Raw genomic sequence first — 27,971 nt, forward strand, 5'->3', positions numbered from 1 at the left:
AAGCATTTGGAGGATCTTGTGTTGCGTTTTCTGATCATATTCGAATCCAAAGTGTTTCTTCTTCTTTACGCAATATAAATTATAAACTGGAAATTTGAATCTATTTCATACTCAATTTTGATGAAAACCAAGAGAAGAATCTCTAAACAGAAATGTGTTTTGATGAACCGGTTCTAAACCGAAGAGAGAAGAAAATAAACAGAGAGGAGAGGAGTATACAACTTCACATATAAATATGATGAATCAACAGTTTGAATTTGATAGCTTCAAATTTCACTCGGCGTGGAAGTCTCCGAGGCTTCATTTTCGGATTTTGGTTTGGGTTCTGGATCAATGCTGGTTCGTCGGTTTCCAACGTTCTCGATCAGCCTAACCAAATCAGACATCTTTGGCCTCTGGTCCGCTGATTTCACAACACATGACATTGCAATCTGCAACATCTCAACCATCTCTTCCTCTATGTTTGCATACCTAAGAAGCTCGATGTCGAAAACCTCTGCAGTCCATTCCTCTCTCACTACTGAATGTACCCATCTAACCAAGTGGATAATCTCATCCCCTGCAGTTTCCATTTCCCAAAAAATGATTTAGACTGAATATATATTATAACCATTTAAATGGTTCAGTCTTCTCTGGTTGTAACTTTACCTGCAGTTGTGTGAATGGGTGATTTTCCAGTAAGTAGTTCCAGTAGCACGACGCCGAAGCTGTAGACATCCGACAGTTGAGAAGACTTTCTTGTGTCAGTTACTTCTGGTGCTCGGTAACCAGCTTGTCTCGATATAGGTGGAGCCAAGGGGCTCATTACAGCGGTTAATCCGAGATCAGAGACACAGCCACTATGCTCTAAATTCAAGAATATATTTGAAGATTTGATGTTCCCATGGACGAGTTTTCCATTGTTTTCTTTGTGGATACGGGCAATCCCTTTAGCTGCGCCTATCGCAATTCTCATTCTGGTTTCCCAGTCTAGAGGAATCCGGTTTTCTCCTCTGTTACCTGCAAGATCCAGTCGCATAAAACAAAAATGAGCCTAACCACAGCTTTAGCTATGATAACATAAGAAGAGAAAGAGATACATACCATGAAGCAAAGTAGCCACACTTCCTTGGCTGAAATAGTCATAAACCATTAGCTTCTCATCTTTGGAGTAATAGTAAGCCTTAAGCTCCACAACGTTTTCGTGCTTAATACTTCCAATGATCTCCATCTGCTGCTCGAAATCGCGTTTTCCAGCCGCAACATCCTTAAGCCGTTTCACAGCAACAGAAGTTGCATCTTCAAGCACAGCTTTGTACGTTGTACCAAACGTGCCTTTCCCAAGAACCTCAGCAGAAGCTCTCAACAGATCCTCAAGATCAAACGAGTAATTGCATCCTTCAAAGAAAGATAACCGGTTGTTCACATCTTCCATCCGCGAAACGAACTTCTCAGGGGACATCCCGCCTTTCTTCTGCAGCTTAGTATCCGAAATGATCCCATCACCGCGTCTTAAATTCCTTCTTACGTAACAAACAGCCAACACAAATGCCAAAGCTGCAACTACAACAATGCAAAGAGCGATGACAATCAATAGAAAAACCGTCTCGGATAGTCCCAAGAAGTGAGCTTTCGGTTTCTGAAGAGTCTGCTCGCCAACTGGCGGCGTCTTGAATATGGAGACGTCACCTGGAGGAACAACGCCAATGTTGGTGCCTGCATAAGATGACGACGGGAATCTTCGAAGCCAACCCGGAATATCATCTCCATTGAGAAAATGATTGTTGGACAAGTCAATGTGTTGCAGAGTAGAGAGCAGACTCAGATCCGGAAGAGCACCATAAAGCGAATTGTTAGCAAGATTCAACGACTGAATACGCCTGAGACGGGACAACGAACCCGGGATCGTCCCGTTAAACCGGTTGTTGGAGAGATTAACACTAGTGAGATTGTTCCAAACAGAGAAATCCAAAGGCAAAGGACCAGACAAGTGATTGTCCTGAAGATAAAGAAAGGCCAAGTCTTTCAACTCGACGAAATCAGCGGGAAACTGGCCGGAGATACGATTGGATCTGAGACTGAGAACTCTGAGAGCAGAGAGCCTGCTTATAGTGTTGGAAGGAATCTGACCATTGAGTCCAACGCCTGGCAATCGAACAGCTATGATTCGAGATCCGTCTTTGTTGCAAGTAACTCCGGTCCAGATGTTGCAGACAGGTGAAGTCGCGTTCCAGTTCAGTGACCGTGTCGGACGCATGATGGTAAGAAACTCGAGCAATGCGCGTTTGTCTTCTGATGGATCTGCGTTTGCTCCATAGATAATCAAACACAGAGAGATACTCCATAGATAAATCCTCCAAGCTTCCATTTTTGATAGTATAAACAAAAAAAAAAAAAAACGAGCTGTTTCTTTTAATCTGGAGCTGGAGAAGAAAGAAGAAGAAACAATCAAAAACCAATTAACTCAATTTGATTGATAATGATGGAGATGGTGATGATGAGAAATATAAATAGTGGAAAAATTTGTAAACTTTAATTTAAAAATGAAAGGTACGAAAAAAGCGATTAGGAAGACTGCGGATTTACAAAAAGTAAAAGGGGAATCTTGAAGTTGTTCTATGCGACCACTACTGAGATGATTTTTAAAAATCCAGAAATTTAAAACAGGTGTGGGAGACAGAGAAAGAGAGAGACTTTAAGCTTCGAAAATGACGAAAAAATGAAAGTCCTTTTTTTTTTTTTTGGGTATGTACATTTCGAAGCTTTAATTTAAAACTTAAACAAAAACCCTAAAATTTTCTGGGAATTGTAAGTGACAAAAAGTGGAAGCTTAACTCTATTTAACAGTCTAAAAATAATTAAAAATCGGAAGCTATCAGATTAAAGAATTGGTAACCTCGCTTTTTATTTTCCAGATCTGAACTTTATTGTCGACCCTCGCGCTCAGTGTTTCTTCTTCTCGAGAATCGAATCAGCTCTGTACAGAGAGCTAAGAAATTTTAGAGGAAGAAGAGAGACGAGCTCTATAGTAAATTTACGTAGTGATGATGATGATAACGTGAAGAACGGAGCTAAGAACCGCCATTGAAACCAACACTAGTGTGAAGTTAAAGAGCTTGTGATTTATTTATTTTATTATTTTTTCTTAATTACAAGCAACGGATATAAAATTTATTTTGTTCTTTTTTCTTGGCATTAAAGTGGTGAAAGTGACGAGGGAAGAGGAAGAAGATCCATTACTGTACTGATGCGACTTTTTTTGTTTTTCTTTATTCGGTTTACTGCTTTGGTCATCGGTGACTCTGTGATTGCCGGTTATTTAATACCAAACCGGGGACCATTTGCTTTTATATGTACACGGAACTTTACTGTCTTAAATCACGGTTTTGAGCTTTCAATTGGTTAGTTTGATGAACCGGTATAGACCTAACCGGATGATAAGACATAAGCCTAATTTGGTCAACGCTTACAAAATTATTATTACTTACCAAATTTTTTAGGCAAATTTACGTTTTTATTTGTTTGTAACTTACTACTTGTCATAATGAAGCTACAAAAGCCATCATCAATGCATATCGACACTTCTACCATTTTTAATTTAATTCTTTTTCTGTTCTTCATCTCTTTGGGCACTAAATAAGAATATACAATATGAGTATATTCGTTTTAAAATATTACGATTTCTTCGGTGTATTAAATATTGGACCGACCCAATTATAGAATTTATGGTGCTACTCGCATGGCCATCATAATCGACCAATAATTTCAATTCTTTCATGATTATTGTGATGATTTTATACCAATCTTACCACGGTTGATTCCTTTCTCCAATATTGAGTGGCAAATGAGTATAAGGCCACTAAATAAAAGGCTTTTTGAATCCAGTATTTTGATTTATTTATTTAGTTTTATTTCTTACTTGAAATACCCATTTAGTTTAGCTTATTGCTTTAGAAATGATTTATTCCAAAACTGTTAACCATGAGGACAAGAAAGCTTTATTTATTAGTAATGGGAGATTTCACAAAATAAAAAAATAAAGATGAAATACAAATTTCATATAGTAGTATAACAATATCTTGATACACAAGTTAAATCACGCACAAAACCAGGATCTTAGTCACTTCCTAAAAAATGGGTGACCTTTTTTCAAATCTCAGGTTTCCTTTTTAATATTTCGGATTCTGATACTGAAGAATCACCATACACTGTGATGATGTGTTCTTCTAATAGACTGACTATACAGCAAAGAAATTAAAAAAAAATAGCTCAAAAGGTAAATGAAAGTCACACTCGGAACAGAGACTCAAGAGTCAAGCCGGTACCGTTTTTTAGGTGGATAGGACAAGCGAGAGGTGTAATTTCCCAGTCCATTCTTCACCTGGTTTCAAGGTAATGGGTTTCTCAATGGCTGCTCCGTCAACACACAACATGTGTTTGTACTCATCATCTCCCAAATCTGTCAGTGCTCTAGCCTTCTTCTCCCATGGATTCCATACCACTGCCATTAACCGAGAATCTGATTCTGTTAAAAACCGATTTTTAAAAAAGGCGGTAAATGTTTTTCGATTATTTAGTTCTTACCGACATCAGGCAGACCTTCTTTCCTGATGAGGAATGTGCGTTTTCTTTCATGGTCGAAAACCGCAACCACGTCTTTAGAGTTTAGGTACACTCTATCGATCTCAGATTCAAAGGTTAATGCATCGCCTTGCTCTGTAAACCGCTCTTTCTCCTGCAAGTTATCAAGATAGTCCAGAGTTTCCAGCCCTTCAAGTCTAACTTCACTGTTATATACCAAAAAAAAAGAAAGAAAGCATTAGAATTCTATAGTTTTCTAATGTTGATCAGTAGAGATTAGAGAGGCTAAACTCAGTGTTTCACCTTATATCGGAAATGGAGAAGTAAGTGTGGTAGGCAATGGAAAAGCTAAAAGGCTTTGAATTGATGTTTCTGACTCGTGATATCAGTGTTAGGTCCCCATCTAGTGCCAGTGAGACTCTTAGGTGAAACTCAAAGCTGAAACAAGAGCAATACCAGTTAATACGAAGAAAAAATCAGATCATATCCAGGAATCAAATAGAATCTTTTGATCAGGTTTGCAACCTGTAAGGCCAGATCCTCATTGTGTCTTCATCAGATGACTTAAGTACCAAATCAACATAGGCTTTGCCGGTTGCGTCAAATGAAGGTAAAGCAGGCGGGTCGTTTTCCACAAGCCACATCTTGTTTCTTGCAAATCCGTGTTGCTCGAGTGATCCCCGAGTTCCAAACTTTATAAGAAGAATAAACATATTTTTAAGAAACAAGATCAAAACCAAAGTTATTTATGTCCAACATTACATGCTATAGTTTAAGAGTCTATGTACCTGAGGAAAGCATATAGGGATTCCTCCTCGTACCGGATGGGGAGGCTTCGAGTTGGCCTGAAACAAGAGTATGAAGTTCACCAAATCTGATAAGAAATATCAAAAATGGTGAAAAAGCAGAGTTCTTTACCTTGGTGCTGGTGAATAGCAATTCGTCACCCTTTTCAGTCTTCCAAGAAAGAACTTGTCCTCCATGTAAACTAATCTGAACAAAGCATCATCCGAGAAAAACCGTCAGTTCAATAAGGCGAAATGGAAATGCTCATCACAACAACAACAGTTTCCATGAGCAAAAACAAAAGAAAGATAGATATATAGCTAAGAAGTTCCTCTTAAGAGAGTATGAAGCTACAACAGCCATAAACTAGGCCTTCAACTTAAAGAATCAGAACCCAAATCACCAATAGAAAACAGAGCATTCAAACACCCTTATACGTTTATATATAGCCCTCTGATTCTGAGAAGCCAGTTACACCTATTTCCCTAAAAATCAAACCTTTGGACCAGTTCAAATGTATAAAAGTACGAAGATACAATCCAATCCAACAGTATAGAGAATCTAGCATTATCAAATCCTTGAACCAATAAGAATCACATATCTTGAATCAGAAAGATGAACTCTAAGTCCTAAAGAAGAGTTTGGAAGAGGAATAACAACAAACAGTTAGTAGGCAAATCTAATCTTAAAAAAGTCAACATCTTATCCTCTATAAACGAGAATCTAAAGAATCAAAAATTCTGAATCTTTTGGCATCGAAGAATCATTCTATCTTTTGGAAACAAGAAATTAAAATACAAAAAGCTATAAAACCTTAACAGAAGCGCCTTTAGGATTCTGAAGAAGGATCTGATCGGTTCCATTTTTATCCTTGACCAAGTCAACCATTGGTCTCTTCTCAGCACCGACTCCAGATGATGGTTCCATTGTAAACCAAAACACACGGATTCGATGATTACAACACAGACTCTGTGGGGGGTTTTTAAATCCACCCAACAAAATTAAAAATTAGGCGAAGGAATCACAAGAAGGAGGAAACAGCTTTCTTGTGGGAAGATGAACAAGAAACCCAAACTTATCCCGTGGAAATGAAACCGAAACCTCAACCACCACTCTCAACTGCTTATAAGTCCTTTTCCTCTTACAAAACCAATAAAAGCTGCAACACACAAAACTCTTTTTCTCTTATGTTGTTGTTGTTGTTGTTGTTGCAATAGATGATAAAAGACAGATCGTGAGGTTGAGATTGAAAACGCAAAGATCTGTACTGGAGATTTTAGAATCACTTAAAATGGTCCAACCATATATCAAAACACAAAGCTTTCCCCAGGGAAGTTTGACGATTAAGGTGGGATTACAAGGAAATTACGTATAGAAATCAAGAAACCCAGAAAGGCAAAACACACAACTTTTTTTTTTTTTGACACGGAAGAGGGAAACAAAGCAGAGATATTTCAAAGACACAAGTCAGAAGAAATTGGGAGATATGTAAGGAAAAGTTTCAAAAGGTTAAATAAAAAGATTGCAAATGGGTACTTTTATAAATGTTTATTTTTTGGTTATAAATTCTGAGTCATCTATCAAGTTTAGAAGACTGATTAGTGTTTTTACTGTTTAGTTAGGTAATGTAAAGACCAAACTATATACTAGTTGACATGAACAAGAAAAAGACCAAACTATGTAGTTGACAGGAAACAAGAAAAAAAACCAACCCTATCAGCGTTCATGAAATGTCACATCTAAAACTTGCGTTTCAAACAATTTAAACCTTAGTTTTTCTTCTTAATTTCTATTAATATTCACTTCACTAGTGTTGTTACTTGTTACTTTAGATTGTTGAGGTTAAGTTTGTTTTTTTTTTTCTTGAATCTGATTGGATGAGTTAATATATGATAAAAAGAAATGAATCTAGCTAGTTGCAAAAAGAAAATGATGAAAAAAACAAATAAGATGATGGCAGGAAGACAGCTGGTGGTGATGGGGTTTGGATCTTGACATGCGACCATGATTAACGGAATTAACTACCTGTTCAGTTTTGGAGGGGGGATTAATTAAAAAGTTATTTATATTCGTTAATTACTGATTAAATCAATTTTATAAGTTTTAATTTTTAACTTTAGTCGTAGTTTTGTGTCCACAGTTTCTTAAAGCTTTTTCGAGCCATTTCAGCATATAAATAAACACGCGTACTAGTAGTACACATCACACGAAAATGTGTGTTCAACGTAGCGAATAATAATAATCAAACGAAGACGTCTGCACAAACCAAATAATCTAAAAGAGACAGCGTCAGCCACCATATATTCTAAAGTTATTTGGACTTTGATAAAACGAAGGTTCGTTTATAATAAACAAACACGATTTATAAGAAGCTTCGTATTATTAATTGGTTTCCAAAAGATTATGTATAAAGTTTACGAGTGTTTTAATAAACTTTTGGTGGAATTATGTGAAGATCACAAGATAACTATTAACAAGATTCATTTGGTCTTTACTCTTTTTTTTTTTTTGGTGGGAATTGGTCTTTACTCTTGTAAGAGAAGCTTATCACCTCTAACTGGTTTTGTGTGGAACTATGTATCTAATAAAAAACACTTATGTTATGTATTAATTTGCTAATTATCAACTGTTTTACTCTACAACATTCGATTGAAACGTGGGAAATTAAGGTATTAATCATTGTTCTTGTCTTTTATGCCGACCTATGATATCTTTTAATGCGTCAATTACGTCCCTATGCGACGCCGTTGGTCGTCCCACATTCGTGTTGTTTTGTGTAATCATTAGTTTCTTTGATTATCCTTTTTTAAAAATGATTCATGCAATAATCCGATAGGCGATAAAATATGAATTAGTGTTTCTCACGTTGCAATCCTTATGATTTATGCTAGATAAATTTGCATTATAGAATTGGAAAACGATTGAATAAGATGGTTTTGATGATAATTCTTTTGTAATTATGCGTTTTGGACTCCACTATAATTCTTTTGCAATTGTTATATACAAAAGAGCAAAAGATATACAGAGACATCAGACACATCATCAGACATGTACGTATAACAATTTTTTGAAAATGACTACCTTGATTGGATTAGATTGTATATCCAATTGTATATGGAAGAAAACATTAAACTCCCAAAATATGTATGCCTTTTTTTTCAAGGAGATGTAAAAGAAGAAGATATATAAAAGGAAAAAGTACTGCAGGGAAAACAATCTATACTTAACCAACTCAGTACAAACATTTGCAACTGTGTATGCAACTGTGTGTAGCATTTCAATTTATTTTTGTTAGTATTGGCGTTCGATCGTGGTTATGAGCAAGTTATGTTTACGTTTTGCGAGTGTATTCTGTTTGTGTTATGTGTTTATGTTCGTATCAGTGTTAGGCTGTTAGCATTTTTAGATGTTTGTATAAGCGTGAGCACAACAGTTACATTTGTGAGTATGTTTACGTTTAGACTAAACGGTTTAGTGTATGTGGCTCGTGTAATGCGTTTATATGTTTGTATCGGTGTTAATACTAAAGACGTGGAACCTAATACTAAAAAAATATGCATGCAGACACTTGGGAATCGAATACAAACCTGATACCTGATACCAACTTAATTGGAAAGAGGTGAGTTTAAAGGAAGGCGTGCACCACAGAAGCTCCAAGCCTCCAACCATGGTTCTGCTTAAAAAAGGAAATCAAAGAGTTATGCTTTGTAAGGTTCGAAACTGTACCAGATGTTTATAGGCTATACCTTTGGTTTCAAAGAAGAGAATTGAGGTTTTAGACATACACAATATCAAAATTTTGATTCTGCAATGGTAAGTGCAAATTTTGTTAGGCCAAACACATATGTGAAGAAATCTCCAGTGGACTGCAAGTGGTAAGTACCCCTAACTCAAACCTTCAAGCACCTCATGCTAATACTACAAAAACTAAACACAGTCACAATTAATACTATTGAAATCAAAAGCAAGACGTACCTGAGAAACCAAAGCTTTACTTTATGGAGACAAAAATTGCTGAAAGGGATATGCAGAGAAGAAATCTCTTATAGGAAAGCAGAACCTGAGAAAGATCATGTACATACCCTAGTTCTTGGTCTTCTGAAGCTAAAAAGAATAAAAGATAGATAAAATACTACTTGATCAAAAGATGTGATCAATCAAGGAACTATATACTAGGGAAAATATTATGCAGAACATACCTTATTTTAAAAGAGGGAACATACACTTACCTAATCAAGAGGGAAAGATACTGTCTGCACACTGGATCATCTGCAATACATCTGTTTCCATGTAAAGTATGAATCATCAAAAGATGTGGTTAGAACATAGTAAGGAAGGTAAGCAGGTAAACGTAAAAAGGAACTTACAAAATATAGAGGTTTGTGCAGAAATTTTAATTTCCATAATCCTACATTAAGCTGGTTTGAACTAACATAAGACTAATAATTTACAATTTAGTTAGAGAAGAAATACATACGTCCACGACCAAACGCAGGTTCTTGTAGTATATATGCAGAATTTTGAATTTCCCAGTCTTGAGATGTTTCTAGATAAACCTTATTATAAAGAAGCATTTATCCATCTACTAATGTCATAAGCTCCACAAGATATAGAGTCTGCAGAAACTTGAATTAACCTTTATGCAGAAGACTGGAATTATATATATTGGGATAAGAATCGACATGCCTTTTCAAAGATGGGTCTAAGCAGAAAATTGAAATTATATCATATTAACTCAGCTCCATAACTATTAAGGTCATATGCAGAAACCTGAATATGCAGAGTATTGAATTTTTCTCAACCTTAGAACACCTTTGACGAGCCAGTCTTAGAACACAAGCCTTATTAAAGAACTTTTACTCTCCATCATTTTGCAGAATCTTGGATATCTTTTCTCAGCGACATGTATAATTTAAGCAGATGACTGAAGTTTTCCTTATTGCAAAACACTGAATGTTGTGTCATGCTGTTCCAGCCCCAACAACACTATCTTTAAATGGAAAATCGAAATTCCAATCTCTGAAGCACAAGTCCTATTAAGGCTGGAACATTTATCCATATCATATCTCAACCAGATGTATAGTTTAAGCAGGCCTCAAGACATCATTGCCTTAATAAAGGCTGATATATGCATTATAAGCAGGCCATTGAAACTTTTCCATTATAAGCAGACCAATGAAACTTTTCCATTATAAGCAGACCATTGAAATTTCTCCCTAGCCAACAAGAAGCAGACAATTGTTTTCCCAGTCTTAACAGCTTTACAAAAGCTTTATTAGTGACATTTTATTATTCATCAGTGTGCATATTAAGTTTGAGTTTAAGCAGACACTGTGGGTTTTGATCTCTAGAAGAGACAAGCCTTCTTTAAAAGGAAAAAAAAATTCCCATAGAAGCAGAACAATGAATGTTAACATGTTGTCCCAGCCCCAGCAAACCATCTTTAAACGAACAGTTTAGATCCCAATCTTAGAACACCATTAAACTTAACTCCTATTAAGGAACATCTATTCTCCATCAATTTGCAGAATATTGAAATCATATCTCAGGGAGATTTATAGTTTAAGGAGATAACTGAATTTCTCAGGAAAACATTGTACAAGCCTAAGGCTGATCTTAGCAGAGACTGAGGTTCTCTCTTTAGAAGAGTATAGAATTCTCTCTTTAGCAGGATATTGAATGTTAACTTGCTGCTCCAGCTCCAGCAAAAAATATATTTATCAACTGAGCTTTTCCTTCTTCAAAAGCAATCAAACAAGCCTTATTAAAGGACTTTTACTCTCCATCAATTTGCAGAATATTGGAAGTGTTTTGGTTTAAGCAGAGAATTGAATTTTCTAACAAGCCTTATTCAAAGGACTCTTTTTATTCCCTAACAATTTGAATTCTCAGGACATCATAGTCCAAATTTTAATGAAGCCTTATCTTAGCAGAGATTCAAGTTCTCTTCATAGTAGAGTATTTATGTTAACACGCTGTCCCAGTTACAGCAAAAGATCTTTTAATTTGACAATTTCCCCATCAAACAAATCTTAATAAAGGACATTGAATTTCTCAGGACATCTTTGTCCAAACCATAGTGAAGGTTTATCTTAAAACATATTGAAGTTCTCTCTATATCAGAACATCAAATGTCTTGTCGCCCCAGCTCCATCAATATATCTTATACTCGGACTTTCCCCCATTGAACAAGCCTTATTAAAGGACTTTTATTTTCCATCAAATTCCAGAATATTAAACCTTATAGTTTGAGCAGACAATTGATTTTTCTCATGACATTATAGTCAAAGCCTTAATAAAGGCATCAAAGATTGTTTTTTCCCAGAACACATAGTTCAAGCTTTAACAGAGGCAGCAGGGAGATTGAACTTTCTCAGGATACATAGTCCAAGCCTTATTATAGGCAGCACAGATTGAACTTTCTCTGGACACATAGTCCAAGTGCAACTGTAGTTTCTATCAAGCTGTCCCCAGCACAGCAAGACAATAAAAATTCATTATCTCCAAATTATTCGGACAAGACAAGCCTTTTCTCTTACGGACGTAATATCGAAAAAATTTCCCAGGACATCACTGGCCAAGCCTTAACAAAGGGTAGCATAGGCTGAACTTTCTTAAGACTTCACAGTCCAAGCCTTAACAAAGGCAGCAGAGATTGAACTTCCTCAGGACACATAGTCCAAGCCTTAATAAAGGCAGCAAAGATAAAACTTTCTCATGACACATAGTCCAAGCCTTAACAAAGGCAACTAAAGTTTGTAACAAACTATCCTTTCTTCAAAAAGCCTTATTTAAAGGACCTTTGCTCTCTAACAATTTGCAGAACATTGAATATCTCAGTGAGATGTAAAGGCAACAAAGATTGAACTCTTTCAGGACACATAGTCTAAGCCTTAACAAAGGCAACTGAAGTTTGTGACAAGTTGTCCAGCACAACAAGATAGTAGAGATTGATTAATATCCCCAATATTATTCGGACATGACAAGCCTTTTTCTTCTGACGAACTTAATATCAGACAATTTTCCCATGACACATCACTGTCCAAGCCTAAATAAGGCAGCAGAGATTGAATTTTCTCAGGACATCATAGTCCAAGACTTAAGAAAGGCAGCAGAGACTGAAGTTTTCCAGGACACATCACTGTCCAAGCCTTAATAAAGGCAGCAGAGAATGAATTTTCCGAGGACACATCACTGTCCAAGCCTTAACAATTCTCAGGACACAGAGTCCAAGTGCAAGTGAAGTTTGTGTCAAGCTGTCCCAGCACAACAAGACAATAGAGATTCATTATCTTATTATTCGGACATGACAAGCCTTTCCTCTTACGGACGTAATAACGGACACTTTTCCCAGGACACCCACTGGCCAAGCCTTAACAAAGGGTAGCATAGGCTGAACTTTCTTAGGACATCATAGTCCATGCCTTAACAACAGCAGCAGAGATTGAAATTTCTCAGGACACATAGTCCAAGCCTTAATAAAGGCAGCAGAGATTGAACTTTCTCAAGACACATAGTCTAAGCGCAACCGAAGTTTATGTCAAGCTGTCCCAGCACAGCAAGACAATAAAGATTGGTTATCCCCAATATTATTCGGACATGACAAGCCTTTTCTCTTAATATCGGACAATTTTCCCAGGACACATCATAGTCCAAGCCTTAACAAAGACAGCAGAAACCGAATTTTTTCAGGACACATAGTCCAAGCCTTAATAAAGGCAGCAGAGAGATTGAAATTTCTCAGGACACATAGTCCAAGCGCAACTGAAGTTTGTCAAGCTGTCCCAGCACAGCAAGACGTATAGATTGATTATCCCCAATATTATTCGGACATGACAAGCCTTTCCTTTTTTACGGACGTAATATCGGACAATTTCCCCAACTTAGAAATCGGACATACACAACAATCATGTAATGTGTTACTCCTTTTCCTTTGGGGTTTAAAACAAAACTAAAACCAAAGACAACATAAATACGAAGTCTTTGGAAAAAAAACCCCGACGAGGACTGAATCCAAAGAGGGTTTTTTTTTTTTTTAAACTCTAATTCGCCTCAAGACAGAGAAGAAAAAGAGGAGTTTTGATATGTCGAAACAAAACAATTAGAAACCCTAATATGAAGAAGAAACAGAAGAAGAGGGATTTGGATTTGCCTGAACAAAAACCAAAACTTGCAGAGAGGAAAGAAACGAGAGCCAGGAAGAGAATTGAAATTGTGAGAAACTGAAAATTACCAAACATCGAATCCTCTGTTTATATAGAACTCTTAGTTTAGTAATTGTGATGGGCTTTAAAAGCTTAGGCCCATGTCATTGTTTAAAGTTTTCCTTTTTCCTATAACAATTTCCTTTTTTCTATAAGTATTTCCATTTCTTTTTTGACAGCTTTTACTATTTTCATTTTATTATCATCTTTTATTAATTAATTTATTATTATATTGGGGAAAATACATTTATTTCCTTTTTGTTTTTTCCTTTTCTTTATGAATTTCCTTTTCTAATGTAAAAAACCAAAAACAAAAGCTAAATTAATTACGCGAAAAAAGGAAAACTATATTTATTTTATTTAAAACAAAAAGAACCGGGAACGACCTTCTTTCTCTCGTCCGGCAACTTTCCCGGCGACTTTTCTGAGATTTCCCATGATCATCAATGAAATCCGCGACACCGTAATCAAGAGATTAGTCGATAAAGGTCCGGTTTTTTTTTTAATTTCTTCTTCACTCGGATCTAATTGAGTTCAAAACCTAAGCTTTTTGAGCTGAAATTTCTATGAAAATATAAATATTGGGTGTTGGGTCAGTGGAGGAGTAGCTCACTCTACTTGATAGTTTCGAATTGAATCCAAATTGAGTTTGTGTATTCTCTCGATGGAAACATTATAACTTCTGCCATGTGTGTGAAATTGAAAAGCTTTAACTCGGTGTTGATTACTCTGATCAGTACTCATATGAACAATTCTGTTATGGCTCAGAATTGGATGACCATAGTGTGTTAATGATGTTTCTTAGCGGTTTTAGTTATCTTTTACTTTCAGTACTATTATTGGAGATTGGAACTTATATAAGCTCTTGTGGTATGTGCAGATGTTGTATACGAAGTTGGATCATCCTGGTTCTACTTTGTATCCTGAGGTTGCAGATGGCTGGTCTTTTTAAGGACTTACAAGCAATGTTTTTTGGAAATCCACGTATCCTCATCTTTTCAACATGATTTACATTATCTTTTACTAGTGAAAAGGCAAATCTATTAGGGTCTGAATCTCATTTTTTTATTTCTGTGCGCAGTTAATGACTTGAAGATGTGAAACTTTGATGTTGATTGGTGAAAATAACCAGGCCACCTCACAAATTCAGAACCATCTATGAAGGTAAAGCATCGTGCTGTGCAGATGAGAAACACTTCTAAATAGAATCTTGTTAGCTTGATAATCTTTTCTTTCTTTTTTCATCCTGAATAGAATCTAGTCAAGATGTATTACATATCATATTCCTGTACGCTGGGTATATAACTGAATTTTCTGGTTTGCTTATCCTGTGTTTCACTCTTATGTTTACAGGAGATGCCTGTGATATATTTGTTTGTCCCCTCAGGTGAAGTTGACTAAGATAAACCCTGAAACCACGGTAGAAGGCTCTCCCTTTCCCAAGTAGGTGTTGTTTTACATTATCTTTTCATCTCTCATTTTACTCAGTGTCAGTGTCTTGCAATGGTATCGCTGAATGTCTGGCTGGATTTCATATTTTGAGGTTTAGCGATGCTATGCCTAGAACAGTCCAACTCCTTGAGCATAGTGAATTTTCTTGTCATAATCTTTGAGTGTGAGTTAGATACAGCCTACCATATATTTTTGATATAGTTTTTCTGCTGTTAATAGTGATATCTAGAAATGAACTGTGCACAGTTTGATGATTTATATCAATCAATAATAAAAGCCTAAAACCACTAAATGTTTTTTGGAGGAACTACTTTGGCTTGATTTGATACTTCTTTATTGTAAGTGTGTACAGGACTTGAAGATGTTCGTTCGTATTGCTTTCTATTATTTATCTCTCCATATGTTTTATTAGGAGCAAGCGGTGGATGGTCTTGATTGATGCTGCAAAGGGTTGTGCTACACTCCAATAAAAGGCGAATGAGTTTGTTTAGTGAGTACTCAGATGCAGCTAAATGCCTCAAGGATCAAAGGTCTGCTAGCACAGGATGATATTGTTAATTCCATGTAAGATAAAGCAGCAAAAGAGCTTCTGAATGTGAGCCGTGATCAGTATTAATACCAACAGCTTACAATGGATTTGATTGGTCAGGTTTCTACTTGAACAAAAATGAATGGTCTTCTTTAGTACCTAAGATTATTTAGGTGGGTTTTAATCATAAATCATAGGCTATAGTGTGTTTGGTCATCTTTTTTATATCTTGTGAGAAAGGCCAATAAGTTACAGAAGAGAAACGATGTTGAATAGAAATAATTTGTGTGCTTGGTGTTTAGAACGGTCTTAAAAAAAGCAAATATGGAAATGGAGTTCTGTTGCAGCTCAGAGGAAGTGGTGTTAGCATCTCGTGATGGGAAGTTTGTTGTGTGAGAACACACTTGATGCACGATGGGATGTTGCATTCTGTATGAAGCTTCCGAAGGTAAGGAAAAGTATTCCAAAAACCCATTTCAGAGTCTCTCTTTCTCTGATTTTTTTCTCTTATGGTCCTTTTGTTTGATAATTTGCAGATTCGTAGGATACTGTTTGGTCAAGTTGTGATTCTTTTGTACTCACAGCCAACAAAATTGTGTTTGTTCACATACTTTGCTGCGAACCCAACCAAACTGCGTTTTGTTTTCCATCTTCTTCCATTTGTTTTGTGGCTATGAAAATCATAAATATATGTTGTTTATTATAGAGTTTTGGCTTGATACTACACAGTACACACTACATCGATACGAGTTCAATTATATCTTTTTGGGGCCAGTTTAGGAAATGGGTGTAAACAGAGTGTTAAGACTCGCTGGAAAGAGACCAACGTGGACTAAATGCTTTGCAGGTCGGACTAAGGAGTAAAGACTAAAGTAAGTGATGACGTATTAGGAGTAAGTATCAGTTTGAAGTAAAAGGACTCTTTATCATTTATCCGAGAGACCCGGTTTCAAAACCGGATTCCGGCTCTGGTTGGGTTCTGGTTACAGTTGCAGATGGCATTTTACTTCCACCAACCCATCTGCTCTCAAACACTTCACCATCAACAGCATGTCTCTCCATCATCACTTGAATCTTCTTAGTTCTTGAAACCCTAATCCCCATTGTACACACTAGCCCTAGGAACAGTAAGACGCCAAATCCTAAAACAAATCCCACGATCCACAACCACCACCAAGTCCACCACGACTCAACCTTCTTCTTATTGTTCTCTAAGGGCTCGACCACCGAATAATCCCCGTGGCTCGAGCCGTAACACACGCCCGGTAGAACCATTCGGCTTATATGAGTCGCTTCCTCGTCTTTGGTCTGTGCCTTGAAGCTCACGCATCGTACCTTAGATAGCATTTTCTCATTTGTGTCTTTAGGTAGATCCCTAAACGAAACCTCTACAGGATTCTTGATCCTTAAACTTAACTCTTTGACATTGTCTTGATCCGAAACGTCCAAGACCTTAAACCCTAAGACAGAAGCAATCAACCGGTAACCAGGTACAGTATACCAATGGTTAGACCAATTACCTAGATTTTGGTACACAATAGCGACTCTCCTTGCAGGAGGAACAGAAACTGACCTTGCCGGAATAAGCACGTTGCTGAACTTGGCCCCGGAGTTCCACAGGCTCTTTCCTGTGAGACGTACAACGTAGACTTCGATACCGGAGAGATTTTCGGGTAAGATAGCTCGGTATAGAGCACCGGTATGATGTCGAGTGGTTAACGTCTTGAGGGCGAAATTCTCAAGGGATTGAGACAAGGAATGTGGTAAAGTGACATTAAGGACGGATGTTGTGGAGTTGAAGTGGATAAGAGAGGATTCCGAAGTAGAAGAAAACAAACTACTAGTGTATAGTAAGAACACAATACAGCAAGTGAGAGACTTTGAGTTCATGTTTCTCTTTCGTTTAACTCTTTTGTTTATCTTCGGGAAAATGTTCTAAAGAGTTGTGTAATAAGGAAACTAAAAAAAGGCAATGTTAAATGTAGGTCCATGAGTAAATGATGATGCATGTACCAAATATATTTAAAAAAACTTAAACTCAATGGATCTACTACACTAGTTTCGTTTTAGGATTTGAAATTCTAACAAAATGATTGTTTGGTTTGTTCATGACTTTTCAGATCTTTTAAAATGTAAAACTGAATAGTTCAGATTAGCACTCGGTTTTATTTATATATATTGTCAAGTCTCGTAAGTGTGCACACTCTTGATAGTTAATATAATCCTTAGCGAAACTCAAAGGATTTTGTTGCACCTTGAATTGAAATGTTTTGTCTCAGATTCTTACAAATGTAGTGAGATTTAAAATGATTGAGAAAGTAACATAACAATTAACAACGCATGCAAAGAAAGAAAAAACATCAAAAGGAATTGACTCTTCTATATTGTCTTTTGACAATTTGAGTAAAGCAATGTTCATGCCGCTGATTGCGCCTATTCTTTCTTCCCTCCCCTAAAAATCATTATCTCTACTTTTCAATGATAAAGGTTCAATTATGATTTCCCATGTTCTTATATCTTCTTACCCCCCCACAAAAATTTACAAAACTTTTCATAAGAAAACAAAACATCTGTTATGTTTAGACTTGATTCGTTGATCCAACAATAAAAAAAATATCATATATAAGAAAATTAGTTTACACAACGGAAACGGTATGAACGCAATTTATCGAGTTTAGTTCCAAACATTGTTTTGAACAAAATATAGCTTTCGTTGTCAACATAGTAAATATTTACAACGGAAAAATAGTACTACAAATCAACATGAATTGGATTTTTCACTTGAGCCTAAAGTGAAAGTTTTTTTTTGAGCCTACTAAGCTTATATCCTCATAGGAATATATGGGCCAACTCTATAATAACGGGCCTGAATATACCCAAAACATATATTGAATTTTTTATGTATGTTTTTTTTGTTTGTTTTGGCCAGCTGATTGAGTCATTTTATACTGTATTTTGTAAAATGAAATGTAAAATTCCCTGCCTCTACTTTGCAGAATCCCAAACTTTCAGATTCTATCAATCTTAAGATTATATATATGTATATGAGTAGATAGGTATTTTTGAGAGTAGTAGATTGGAGATAGGTAAGTGTATCAAACTACAAATGTAAAACCAAAAGAAAAATGGAAAAAAGTGAAAAAAAAAATGTTACTGAATGGTCATATCAAGTGATGGGGAAAACTGAGGATTCACTCTTTTTAGAATAAAATTTTTAAAAAAATGAAACAGGTAAGAGAGAGAGAGAGTTTGCTTAGCCATGAGTTGTGTGTTTCCATTTCACCTCAACATAAAGCCATTCACATTCTATACCCAATTTGCAATACCAAACAATTTACACCAAAATTTTTATATTTTATATACAAACCACATATTAAGTTAGTTTGGAGAGTTCAATCAAGTTTTCAGGTACATATTCATATCAAATTATATATGTCGTCGACGACCTAAAGAGTAAAGAGAATATAACTTTGTTGTAGATAAAACGAAAATTTCGGGGAAGACAAAATAATTGACAGAATAAATATTTGTTATCATGATAGAAAGATCAAGTGGAACTAGTCAGTATTTTTTGTTTTTTGTTATTTGAATGCTATTTATAACAAACTAACCTTGATAAAATAATTAAACTATTCATTATACCATTGAACTATCATATGATGTCAGTAAAGCTTTATAAACTTAGAAATATTCAGTTTTTTCAGGAAATTAAATAATATAAATTTTGTTCTGTGACACAGGCTGATATGATTATGAGAAGACTACAAGAAGACTGAAGCAAGTAACAAGAGACTCATGGAATCTCTGCAGTTTTGTTTCCCACTTCTGTTTTTTTCTTCCATGCTTCACTTTTTCTATCAATATCTCTTCTTTTTATTTTATTTCTCAAAATTTGAAGGATAGAAATAGAACAATTAAGAGATATATTAAAATTGCAAAAGATTAATTAAGACAGCTGTAGAAGGACAGAGTCAAATCATGGGACAACCCTATATGTCCAATAAAAGCATTTGAATCCCTTTGTGTTTCACTCCAATTACCTTATGACTCTCATAATTGAGTTCTGTGTTCTATATCCCTTTTAAGTTTTTTATATATAAGTTTAGATAAACATACCATAATTATAGTTGCTGACTCCAAACCAAATTAAGATTAGTACATCGACTGTTTTACACTATGTACCAAGATGCCAAGATCTGATACTTGGTTGCCTACTTTTACGCACTATTGTAAGATGATTGTGTTTCTAAAACGATAAAGAGTGTTATTTAGATAGATGGCTGTGATTAGCAAAGATTATACGACATGCTTCATTGCTTATAACTGCCGTATGTTTTTTACATATGTATCATCATATATTCATATTATTGCTGCAGTCTCTATATTCAACTAGATTTTTCTGCCATTGTTTTATTGGTAATCTTTTAGGCAACAAAAGCCTTGCCGTCATGGACCAAAAATAAAGGTTTTAACTTCACTTAAATTTACAACTGTTACACCAATTGGTAACAGTACGAACGGTTGATTTCTAACCAGTTCTTAATAACAATCATACTTTATATGGTAACATTGAACAAGAAAAAAAGTTTTATATATAAAAAAAAAAAAAATCGTACTACAAGAAATGATAGATGGAGAAGAAAAGGAGTGGCATGAGACTAGATGTGCCGATAGACAGATGAGAAAAAAGTTTGATTAGACAAAAAAAAAAAATTATCTTGTTAAAGTTGTGACACAAAATCAAGCTAGCAGGTTTATTTTATTATGTTTTACTTTTGGTCTCCACTCCACCGAGAATCTGATGTGATGATATTCCCATTTCTTTTTGCAAGAAATTACACTTGATTATACTTTCACAATTATACATAATTTAAAAATTTGCAATTACGTCTGTAGCATAGTGGCCATACAGGTCGGGTCAAGTATGTTTGCATTTGGGTCAAGTAAGTCACGTGAATGGGACTTGTTGTTAGTGATGGTTTTGACGTGTTTTTTACCTACATGAATATTACCATTACAACTGTTCTAAGTTCTAACAATGATTATATCTTTGAAAATGGAAGCTTGCTTCATCACTAAACAATCAAATTGTTTTCTTTTTCTTTCTAACGCTAGTCAAACATGACTTAGAGATGAATCTATATTTCAATATATATAAGATTTTATTAGTTCTATGGATGGTTATGGCATTGATTTTTATTAGAATGTCTCCCCAGCCAAATAGTTTATATGCATGAATGTTAACCAAGAATCGATTAATCTGAAATGATAGGTTATTATATTGCATGTGCAACTACCAAAAGGCTAAAACTAGAGTAAAAGCACGGGTTTTATGGGATATATTAATCAAAAGCAAAAGGGTTATAACCTAAATGTGTCTCTTCATCAAAAAGAAGCTAATATGTGTCTATAGATTCCAAACATATACGTAACATTTTTATATCACTAGGCATCCAAATTTCCACGAGAGACAGAGCTTTTCCTTAAATTGATGTTTTACTGACATCGACATAATTATTTTTTACAATGAAATAATTAAATCTTTTGAACAGAAAATTACACCCAAATTATACAAATTGGTTACATGACTTGTGTGACTGCTTAGAGTTTGATGATTATATTCATATGATGATCACTTCTCATTCATTTGCCGTTAGGTTATCAATCAAGATCCTCACTTATATGTTCGCATACACCCGATCTTCACTGAATCTTTGTATGCATGCCTTATATATATGTTCATCTCCATTTTGTTTAATCTGCCAAAATATTTGATATTAACAAAGCTTCAGTTATCTCGAATGTAAAGATTATGTGGAGAACATATATGACATATATAATATTTGATATTTACAAAGCTTAAGTTGTCTCGAATGCAAGATTGTGTGGAGAAGATATATAACAAATATATAGATTGTTGATACTAGAGTTATTATTGATCAAACTATCAAAGTATCAATCATTGGAGTTATTTAAAATATTGACACTGATTAAACACATGTACATCTAGATACGTATATACATATGATACGTATACAAAAGAGGTATGTAATACAATACCAGTTTCTGCAGCAAAACCCTAGGGAGTGGCCTCCTAGGCTCCTACGTCGACAAGCTTCAATTCGTTCAATGAAACGACGTAGCTTTAGGTCCAAAGCTTCATCTTAGGCGTTTTAAACAGCCCACCTTTGACTTCATTAGGCAGCATCAAACAAAAGAATTAAAGATATACTAATGAACTTTCTGATTTCTTTATTCACATCTTCAAAATTAGAAAGTTTTTTTCTTTCCAATATATACTATGTAACCAATATTGTTTTTGATGTTTAGGCATAATTGGAAGGGTCAAATCATATGCTTATTTTATTTTTTATATAGTATTAGGTTTTCCTATCATTTCCTTCAAAACAAAGGAAAAAATATAGATGACAAAAAAAAACAAAGGAAAAATATATATTTTTATTTACACAAAGAAAATAATTGTTGTGGGTTCAAACAAAATAAAGAGAAACGTGTTAAAAAAGAAGAAGTGAAATAATGTGACAGGATATGTAGACAGACATTGACACGTATATATGAAAGTTAACATGTGAACATAGGAAAAATTGTTCGTAATTAGAGGTGGTGAATATAAGCCGTTACATAATTGATGCAAAATTGCAAATGTTAGTAACATTTACATCAAAATTTTGGAACATAAACAAAAAAATGTTGAATAATTTAGCGTTATAATCAAAATTGAATTTCTAAGATTAGAAAAAAAGAGAAACCGTAGCGTTTTAAAAAGTGATATTTAGTGTAAATATCGAAACAATAATATTTTTAAAAACTCTAAAGAATGTCATTAAAGGGAGGACCATAATTGGGAAGTGTAAAAAAAAATGAAAATTATGGGAACTTGTTGCTGCAGTGTTAACTCTTCAAACCCCAAGAGAAACAAAACCTCATGAGTTTGTCGCCATCTTTCTTGCTTCCTTTTTATACAAATATATTTTTAATTACACTTAAACCCTAGCCATCATCTCAATAATAGACAAAACCCTACTTGAAAATTGCAACCGCTAATTCCCAGAGAATAATAACTCAAAGGGAGAGAGAGTGAAATAAAAATGAAATCAAAAACATTACACATACATGTTTATACACACACATCGTCTCTTTCCTTGAGAACTGGTAATGAAATACAAAAGTAAAAACCTAATTTGCAATTTAGGGTTCAAATTTTTGTTAACCTAGAACGATGGCAACCGGAGGGAGAGAAGATATTGTGAAGATTACATATATTAATACAGAGAGGTATGAGGACATCTAGATATACCAGATTTGAATATCTGGAATCGGTCATATTCTTCTTCTCCTGTGCAAGGAGATGCCTGAAACATAGGGAAACCCAAAATGTTAATTTTATTAGAAATATATATTTACATATAAGCTTGCATCGACTACATGTTTAAGCATAAGAGATATTAACCAAGAAAATCGGAATACCAAGAAGAAAGGGAGCTCCCTTCAGTCCAATCAAAGAGAATCAATGATCCAATTTGTCTACCGCATCATTCATTCATTTAACAAGTCTTGTTCCAATTTTGGTGAGACTCGGTATTTGGATGAATGAGTCGGAAGCTAATTGGATCATATCACGACCTGTGAATGGACTCAAGGAAGCTCTCTCCGTACATATATTCCTATAACATCAATTTTAAATTATATAGCGACTAGTAACTATAAACTACATGTTATGTACTTTTCACCACATAAAAGAAAACTACATGTATGTACTTGTGTCCAAGCGTGTGTGTGTGTAAAAATACTCTAAATTTGCATGGATCTAGAACCTAGCAAGCGATAAATCATGATTTTGAAAAATATGCAGCAAATTTTGAAAGAAAAGGAAGAAATCCTAGATCTCATATAAAAGTTAAAGCAATTCTAATAGATCTATGACAACAATAATTTGTATGTATCTTTATTGGAGAGATACAGATCCTTGGAACAAAATTTATAAACAAAAACTAGAGATGAGAAAAGAAGATGATGGTATATGTATGTATGTATGTGGATGCATGTATGTGTATAGAGAAAAATGATGAGAGAGACTTTGAACAAAAGAAGATTTGATGAAGAAAGAGATAGAGGGATAAAGAGAGAGAGGCGTAGAAAATAGTAGATGGTAGATGCGAGGAAATACACTATGGATACAAGAATGCAAAAGTAGTGATGGGTTTTTATAAGCTGCAAATGTTTTGAACTGTAGAGGTAAATTTTGTAGAATAAAAAATAAGGAAAAATTGCCTCAATATTTTTATTAACTTCATTGGTACGTGGACTTACTTGGACACAAACTAAGATAATGTTGGAAACTGTCAATTATTTAATGTGTAGAGGCTTAGACCGGATAGTTCCCTTTTCTCATCTACAAACTTGTATACCTATAGATTATTAGTCTATTTTTATTTTACTTTTTTACTTACTACTACTCTATATCCTTTTATTCCTTTTTTACCCAATATTTACTTTTCTTTTGTTTCTTATATGAGAAAAAAAAAATCTAAGAAATTCTTGATGATACGTTAATAATATATCAAACCATTGTTCTTTCTGATTGTTTTGTTGTCATATAGTATACACTTTTATATGAATAAGTAAATTCTTGAAAAATAACTAAAATTTGATATTTCAGAGATATTTGTTTTATTGAAGTTATTTAAGCTTTATAAAAAGAAGATATAGTATAGGTAAGAGAATAAAAAGTAGAATAACATATGCAAATAGAAAGAAGTTGATTCGAATAAACATTTTAACTAGTTAGATATCATTTACCTGGAAAAGATAATGAATTTTGACAAGAGTGAGTATTAAAATACGTTTCCATCACTCAGTATATGGTTTTAAACTACAACGGTAAGGGATTGGAAAAAATGATGCGAGCCTAAGCCCCGGACAAGCAGCCGACGGATTAGAGAAACCTACCATACCCCAATCATATATACTAAGACCAACTTAATGACCAGAACCATGAACATAATTTAAAAAGAGGCCATGAACTAGTTCGTGAAGTATCTGATCAAGAATGATGGGAGGACCCATACCGCATTGTCCTTAGCTCAAAAACTTACCATTGACCACCTCCATCAAGATTAGTGAACAATGATCACAATCACATACCAGGTGTGTATGTGATCCTCACGCTCCAAATTCTTGAGGTTCTAACTGATTCACCGTCAGCATTCTTCGAAGATTCACATTTTTTTATTTTATGTTTACCCGAGTCGAAGTTAGGGCCTCTCTGCCCTCTTATCAAGAGTTTTTATATTTGCAATCTTCTTGATGAGACAAAATCCAGTGGACTCCTTTGTTCTCAATTTTATTACAAACACAAAAGTCATAAGCAACTTTTGGAGAAACGAATACAATAATTCAAGACATAAATTGAAATTCAATGGCAATAGTTGCGTCTGTGATCCACATAACAATACAAAAAGGAATGAACATATCCACTCAAAAGTTACACTTCACACCATTTTACACTCGATGGTTGCCTTGTGATATACTCAGTTGTTCACTGTGGTCACATTTTTCAGAAGCATCTCCACAACATCTTTGGAAATTCTCGAAGCTTCGTTCTTCAATTGCTCGATTTTGGCATTAGTCTCTTCCTCAAGCCTCTTCACGTTTGCACCTGAATCTCCACTTGTCTGTTTTCACATTCAACATTTCTCATCAATAACAAGTGTTCGAACCAACCAGGATGTCTAAAAGAAAACATTTGTAGTGGCTTAAGATAAAGTTTGAAATTTTACCGCTTCAAGTTTCCTCTGGAAACCCTGCTCTGTACTGGTTCTGTGCTCAGCAATCTCTGTTTCAGCCTCATCCTTGGCTTGCTTCAGTCTTGTCATTTTTGCTGGGCATAAAAACACATCCACATTCTCAATAACAAGTTGCAATTTCTGTCATTCATTTAGTGTCAACTGGTTCCAATTATGCTAGCTAAATCACTAGAGAGCTCTTTGTTACAATCAAATGCTAATCAAACTAAGTCATTATGTCATCACTCTTATCACCAAGGTACTAACATTACACCATCATGCTTTTAAGACATTCACGTAGAAACCAGAATTGTTATAAGAACATGTAACGATGAGTAAACAAATCAAATGCAAGACCTTTAACGATTCTAAAGTTTCAGACTGAAAGGCGATATAAGGAAGGAGCTTGTAAATACCGTTCCTAGCCGCAGTGACAATCTGCTGAGCTTCGTGTTCAGCAGCAAGCAATTGCTGGATCCCTCCTCCATGATTGGATTCCATGTTTTCTTCAAAACCTCAAAAAGAATCTGTTTTTTTTCTTTAAGAACAGTTCAGATCATTCAATTAGTTTGATGATCACATGATTATGTGAGAAGTCAAACTCCAAAAATGTGAACTTTAACAAAGTGTACGCATTTTTTACAAACAAACACATGAATCTAAAACAGTGATCCGATCGAGCATAAGATGCGATCACCCTTTGTTTATAAAATACATTTATACAGATTCAAATCACAACTCTGTTCGAAGAGTCAAATCAGATCTGTTCAGCCCAGCAACCAAATTCAGCATTCAGGATCAAAACAAGTAGAACTCTGATCTAACATTGAATCAAATAAGATCTAGAATCCTAAATTGTACAAACTGGTTTGAGAAATGAGAACAATCTAGCGACAAATGTGTAAACAAATCTATCAAAACCCAGAAATCTAGGAGAGACAGAGAGAAGAAATTTACCTGCTTTAAGCACGGAAATGGAGAGAGACGAAGACTTGGAAAAATATTAAGATCAACAGATTGAATTACTCAGAGGAAGAGGAAAACAGAGAGAGATGAACAATATATTATTCTATAAGAATAACGGGCCTGGTTAAACCCATTATACGCTTTAAAATGAGGCCCATTAATGGAATGGACCCGTAAGCAATTTGCAAAGGCTGTAGCCAGTAGTCACACACACTTTCAGTTCCAGCGTAGACATTGTTCTTCTTTATAGGCTTTAATACAATGTTCAATGAAACCAACTAGTACAAAAAAGTGATTATTTAGAAGGAATATAAATTTTGTTGTTGTTTTGAGAGGTACTTTAGCTTCGTTAGCTACAAAGCGGACGTGTGTTGCCCTTTGATCTTTATGGTTGACTTTGTTCATTTTGATTTATGAGTAAGTTCGACAAGTTTGTTTCTTTTGATCTCTAGTTTAAGCTTTTACTTTTGTTTTCGTGTCTGTGGTTTTGTATTTTTCAATGTCTTTTTAGTTTGCCCTTTTTTTCATTTTACCCCCTTTTTTTTTTCTTTCTCCCTAGTGAGAATACTCTACTAAACACCAATCACAACCCTTGGACGTATCAATGTGATTATCTGGTAGAGAGTGAGGTAAGAATGGGATTCTTAGGTAGGCCAAGTTGATGTACAAAATAAATAAATGTATATAACTACGTCATGCATGATAACCTAATCACTGATTGCCCGGAAAAGTCTTATACTCTTATGTATCTATGATCACCATGTTAATGACATATATGATCGTTAGGATGTATTTGACATGATTGATGATACATAACGTAACCGTGAAAAAATTTAACTAAAAAAGGATAAATTTTAGAAAATTGGATTTGAGTTAATATGAATCTATAGTAGAATTAGACCCCAAAAAACGAAAAACTGAACTTAATTTCTCTTTTCTCACGATAGATTAAGGAATTGCCCGAATAGGATTATCTTATCCAAAATCCAAAGTTGAAATCTAAAACGAATTGTGATGTTGTTTAACATTTTTAAAAAGTCGGCTATAAGGTTTTAATTATCAAAGTATATTGGTTGACACTGTCGGATGAAAGCGATTCATAGACCACGAAAGTATATATATTTAATAACTAATCATCATGATGACTTTGAACCTTTTTGTATGGTCGAAACGTTACACATCCACGTGTCACTAGAATCTGATGTCCTCCCACGTGTCCGGAACTCCAAAACCACTAAACTATTATACGCAGTTTTGCCGTCTTGTAATTTCTTAAATTAAATAGTATCTCCTTTCAGATTCCATTTTAGAAAAACACTCTTATCTAAATATTTTGGGTGGTTTACCATTTCAACATGACAGACACACGTAACAGGTGTGCACACTGCATAGCCACAACGTAGATCAGACATGAGAGTATGGTACCACTATTTATTTTTGTATATGCCATTTATCATCTTAACATATACTTAATTTGCTTGCTGATTGCGAACTCTTACATATTTATTTGAGTCATTGATATCCCAAACTTTTGGTATAAATTAATAGTTTATGTTAATCAGTGTTATATATGTTAAACATATTACTCGACCATATATATGGTATAGTTTATGATTTTAGAAGACATTCGACAAGAATCTGACAATAGTTTATGTACCCTTATTGTTA

The 27,971-nt window shown here is 34.8% G+C and overlaps 4 protein-coding genes and 2 long non-coding RNA genes across 8 annotated transcripts; 1 reads left to right on the forward strand and 5 right to left on the reverse strand.

Annotated features, from left to right (window-relative positions):
- Positions 1-79: 79 nt before the first annotated feature.
- Positions 80-3,098, reverse strand: LOC17878428 (probable inactive receptor kinase At4g23740). Of its 2 annotated transcripts, none has more exons than XM_023778495.1 (4): positions 2,876-3,098; positions 1,084-2,396; positions 649-999; positions 80-559 (listed from the first exon to the last, which is right to left on the reverse strand). In XM_023778495.1, exons 2-4 carry the CDS (start codon positions 2,345-2,347, stop codon positions 267-269), a joined length of 1,908 nt encoding a protein of 635 aa, XP_023634263.1. In that variant the 5' UTR covers positions 2,348-2,396; positions 2,876-3,098; the 3' UTR covers positions 80-266. The 2 variants fall into 2 exon arrangements, with proteins under 2 accessions (XP_023634263.1, XP_023634262.1); XM_023778494.1 differs by having other exon boundaries at positions 1,084-2,402.
- A 910-nt stretch (positions 3,099-4,008) lies between these two features.
- Positions 4,009-6,798, reverse strand: LOC17877647 (putative glucose-6-phosphate 1-epimerase). The gene is made up of 7 exons (XM_006284113.2): positions 6,160-6,798; positions 5,479-5,553; positions 5,349-5,405; positions 5,086-5,252; positions 4,864-4,998; positions 4,564-4,766; positions 4,009-4,480 (listed from the first exon to the last, which is right to left on the reverse strand). Exons 1-7 carry the CDS (start codon positions 6,271-6,273, stop codon positions 4,311-4,313), a joined length of 921 nt encoding a protein of 306 aa, XP_006284175.1. The 5' UTR covers positions 6,274-6,798; the 3' UTR covers positions 4,009-4,310.
- A 7,147-nt stretch (positions 6,799-13,945) lies between these two features.
- On the forward strand, positions 13,946-16,250 carry LOC111829615. Of its 2 annotated transcripts, XR_002832994.1 has the most exons (7): positions 13,946-14,038; positions 14,431-14,534; positions 14,632-14,714; positions 14,904-14,993; positions 15,415-15,704; positions 15,834-15,979; positions 16,068-16,250. It is a non-coding gene; the product is annotated as an uncharacterized LOC111829615 (long non-coding RNA). The 2 variants fall into 2 exon arrangements; XR_002832993.1 differs by having other exon boundaries at positions 15,415-15,979.
- A 166-nt stretch (positions 16,251-16,416) lies between these two features.
- Positions 16,417-17,427, reverse strand: LOC17878172. Its single transcript, XM_006284072.2, has one exon. It carries the CDS (start codon positions 17,419-17,421, stop codon positions 16,462-16,464), a length of 960 nt encoding a protein of 319 aa, XP_006284134.1. The 5' UTR covers positions 17,422-17,427; the 3' UTR covers positions 16,417-16,461.
- A 5,219-nt stretch (positions 17,428-22,646) lies between these two features.
- LOC111829670 lies at positions 22,647-23,678 on the reverse strand. Its single transcript, XR_002833040.1, has 2 exons — positions 23,020-23,678; positions 22,647-22,904 (listed from the first exon to the last, which is right to left on the reverse strand). It is a non-coding gene; the product is annotated as an uncharacterized LOC111829670 (long non-coding RNA).
- A 1,191-nt stretch (positions 23,679-24,869) lies between these two features.
- LOC17880828 (V-type proton ATPase subunit G2) lies at positions 24,870-26,377 on the reverse strand. Its single transcript, XM_023778896.1, has 4 exons — positions 26,295-26,377; positions 25,754-25,875; positions 25,332-25,432; positions 24,870-25,226 (listed from the first exon to the last, which is right to left on the reverse strand). The coding sequence occupies exons 2-4, from the start codon at positions 25,836-25,838 to the stop codon at positions 25,083-25,085; spliced, it is 330 nt and encodes a 109-aa protein (XP_023634664.1). The 5' UTR covers positions 25,839-25,875; positions 26,295-26,377; the 3' UTR covers positions 24,870-25,082.
- Between the last annotated feature and the right edge of the window lie 1,594 nt (positions 26,378-27,971).

This window comes from Capsella rubella, unplaced genomic scaffold (genome assembly GCF_000375325.1).
Source record: "Capsella rubella cultivar Monte Gargano unplaced genomic scaffold, Caprub1_0 scaffold_7, whole genome shotgun sequence".
Taxonomy (NCBI): Eukaryota; Viridiplantae; Streptophyta; class Magnoliopsida; order Brassicales; family Brassicaceae; genus Capsella; species Capsella rubella.

Excerpts from the sequence above, each read along its gene's own strand:
- LOC17880828 (XM_023778896.1), bottom strand. The coding sequence starts at position 25,838 with ATGGAATCCAATCATGGAGGAGGGATCCAGCAATTGCTTGCTGCTGAA. Across the intron at positions 25,433-25,753 it reads TGTCACTGCGGCTAGGAACG|CAAAAATGACAAGACTGAAG; the intron begins GTATTTACAAGC and ends TTTTATGCCCAG. Across the intron at positions 25,227-25,331 it reads TCCAGAGGAAACTTGAAGCG|ACAAGTGGAGATTCAGGTGC; the intron begins GTAAAATTTCAA and ends ATGTGAAAACAG.
- LOC17877647 (XM_006284113.2), bottom strand. The coding sequence starts at position 6,273 with ATGGAACCATCATCTGGAGTCGGTGCTGAGAAGAGACCAATGGTTGAC. Across the intron at positions 5,253-5,348 it reads TCCCTATATGCTTTCCTCAG|TTTGGAACTCGGGGATCACT; the intron begins GTACATAGACTC and ends CTTCTTATAAAG. Across the intron at positions 4,481-4,563 it reads AGAAGGTCTGCCTGATGTCG|TGGTATGGAATCCATGGGAG; the intron begins GTAAGAACTAAA and ends GGTTAATGGCAG.
- LOC17878172 (XM_006284072.2), bottom strand. The coding sequence starts at position 17,421 with ATGAACTCAAAGTCTCTCACTTGCTGTATTGTGTTCTTACTATACACT.
- LOC17878428 (XM_023778495.1), bottom strand. The coding sequence starts at position 2,347 with ATGGAAGCTTGGAGGATTTATCTATGGAGTATCTCTCTGTGTTTGATT. Across the intron at positions 1,000-1,083 it reads TGTGGCTACTTTGCTTCATG|GTAACAGAGGAGAAAACCGG; the intron begins GTATGTATCTCT and ends TGGATCTTGCAG. Across the intron at positions 560-648 it reads ACCCATTCACACAACTGCAG|GGGATGAGATTATCCACTTG; the intron begins GTAAAGTTACAA and ends TGGAAACTGCAG.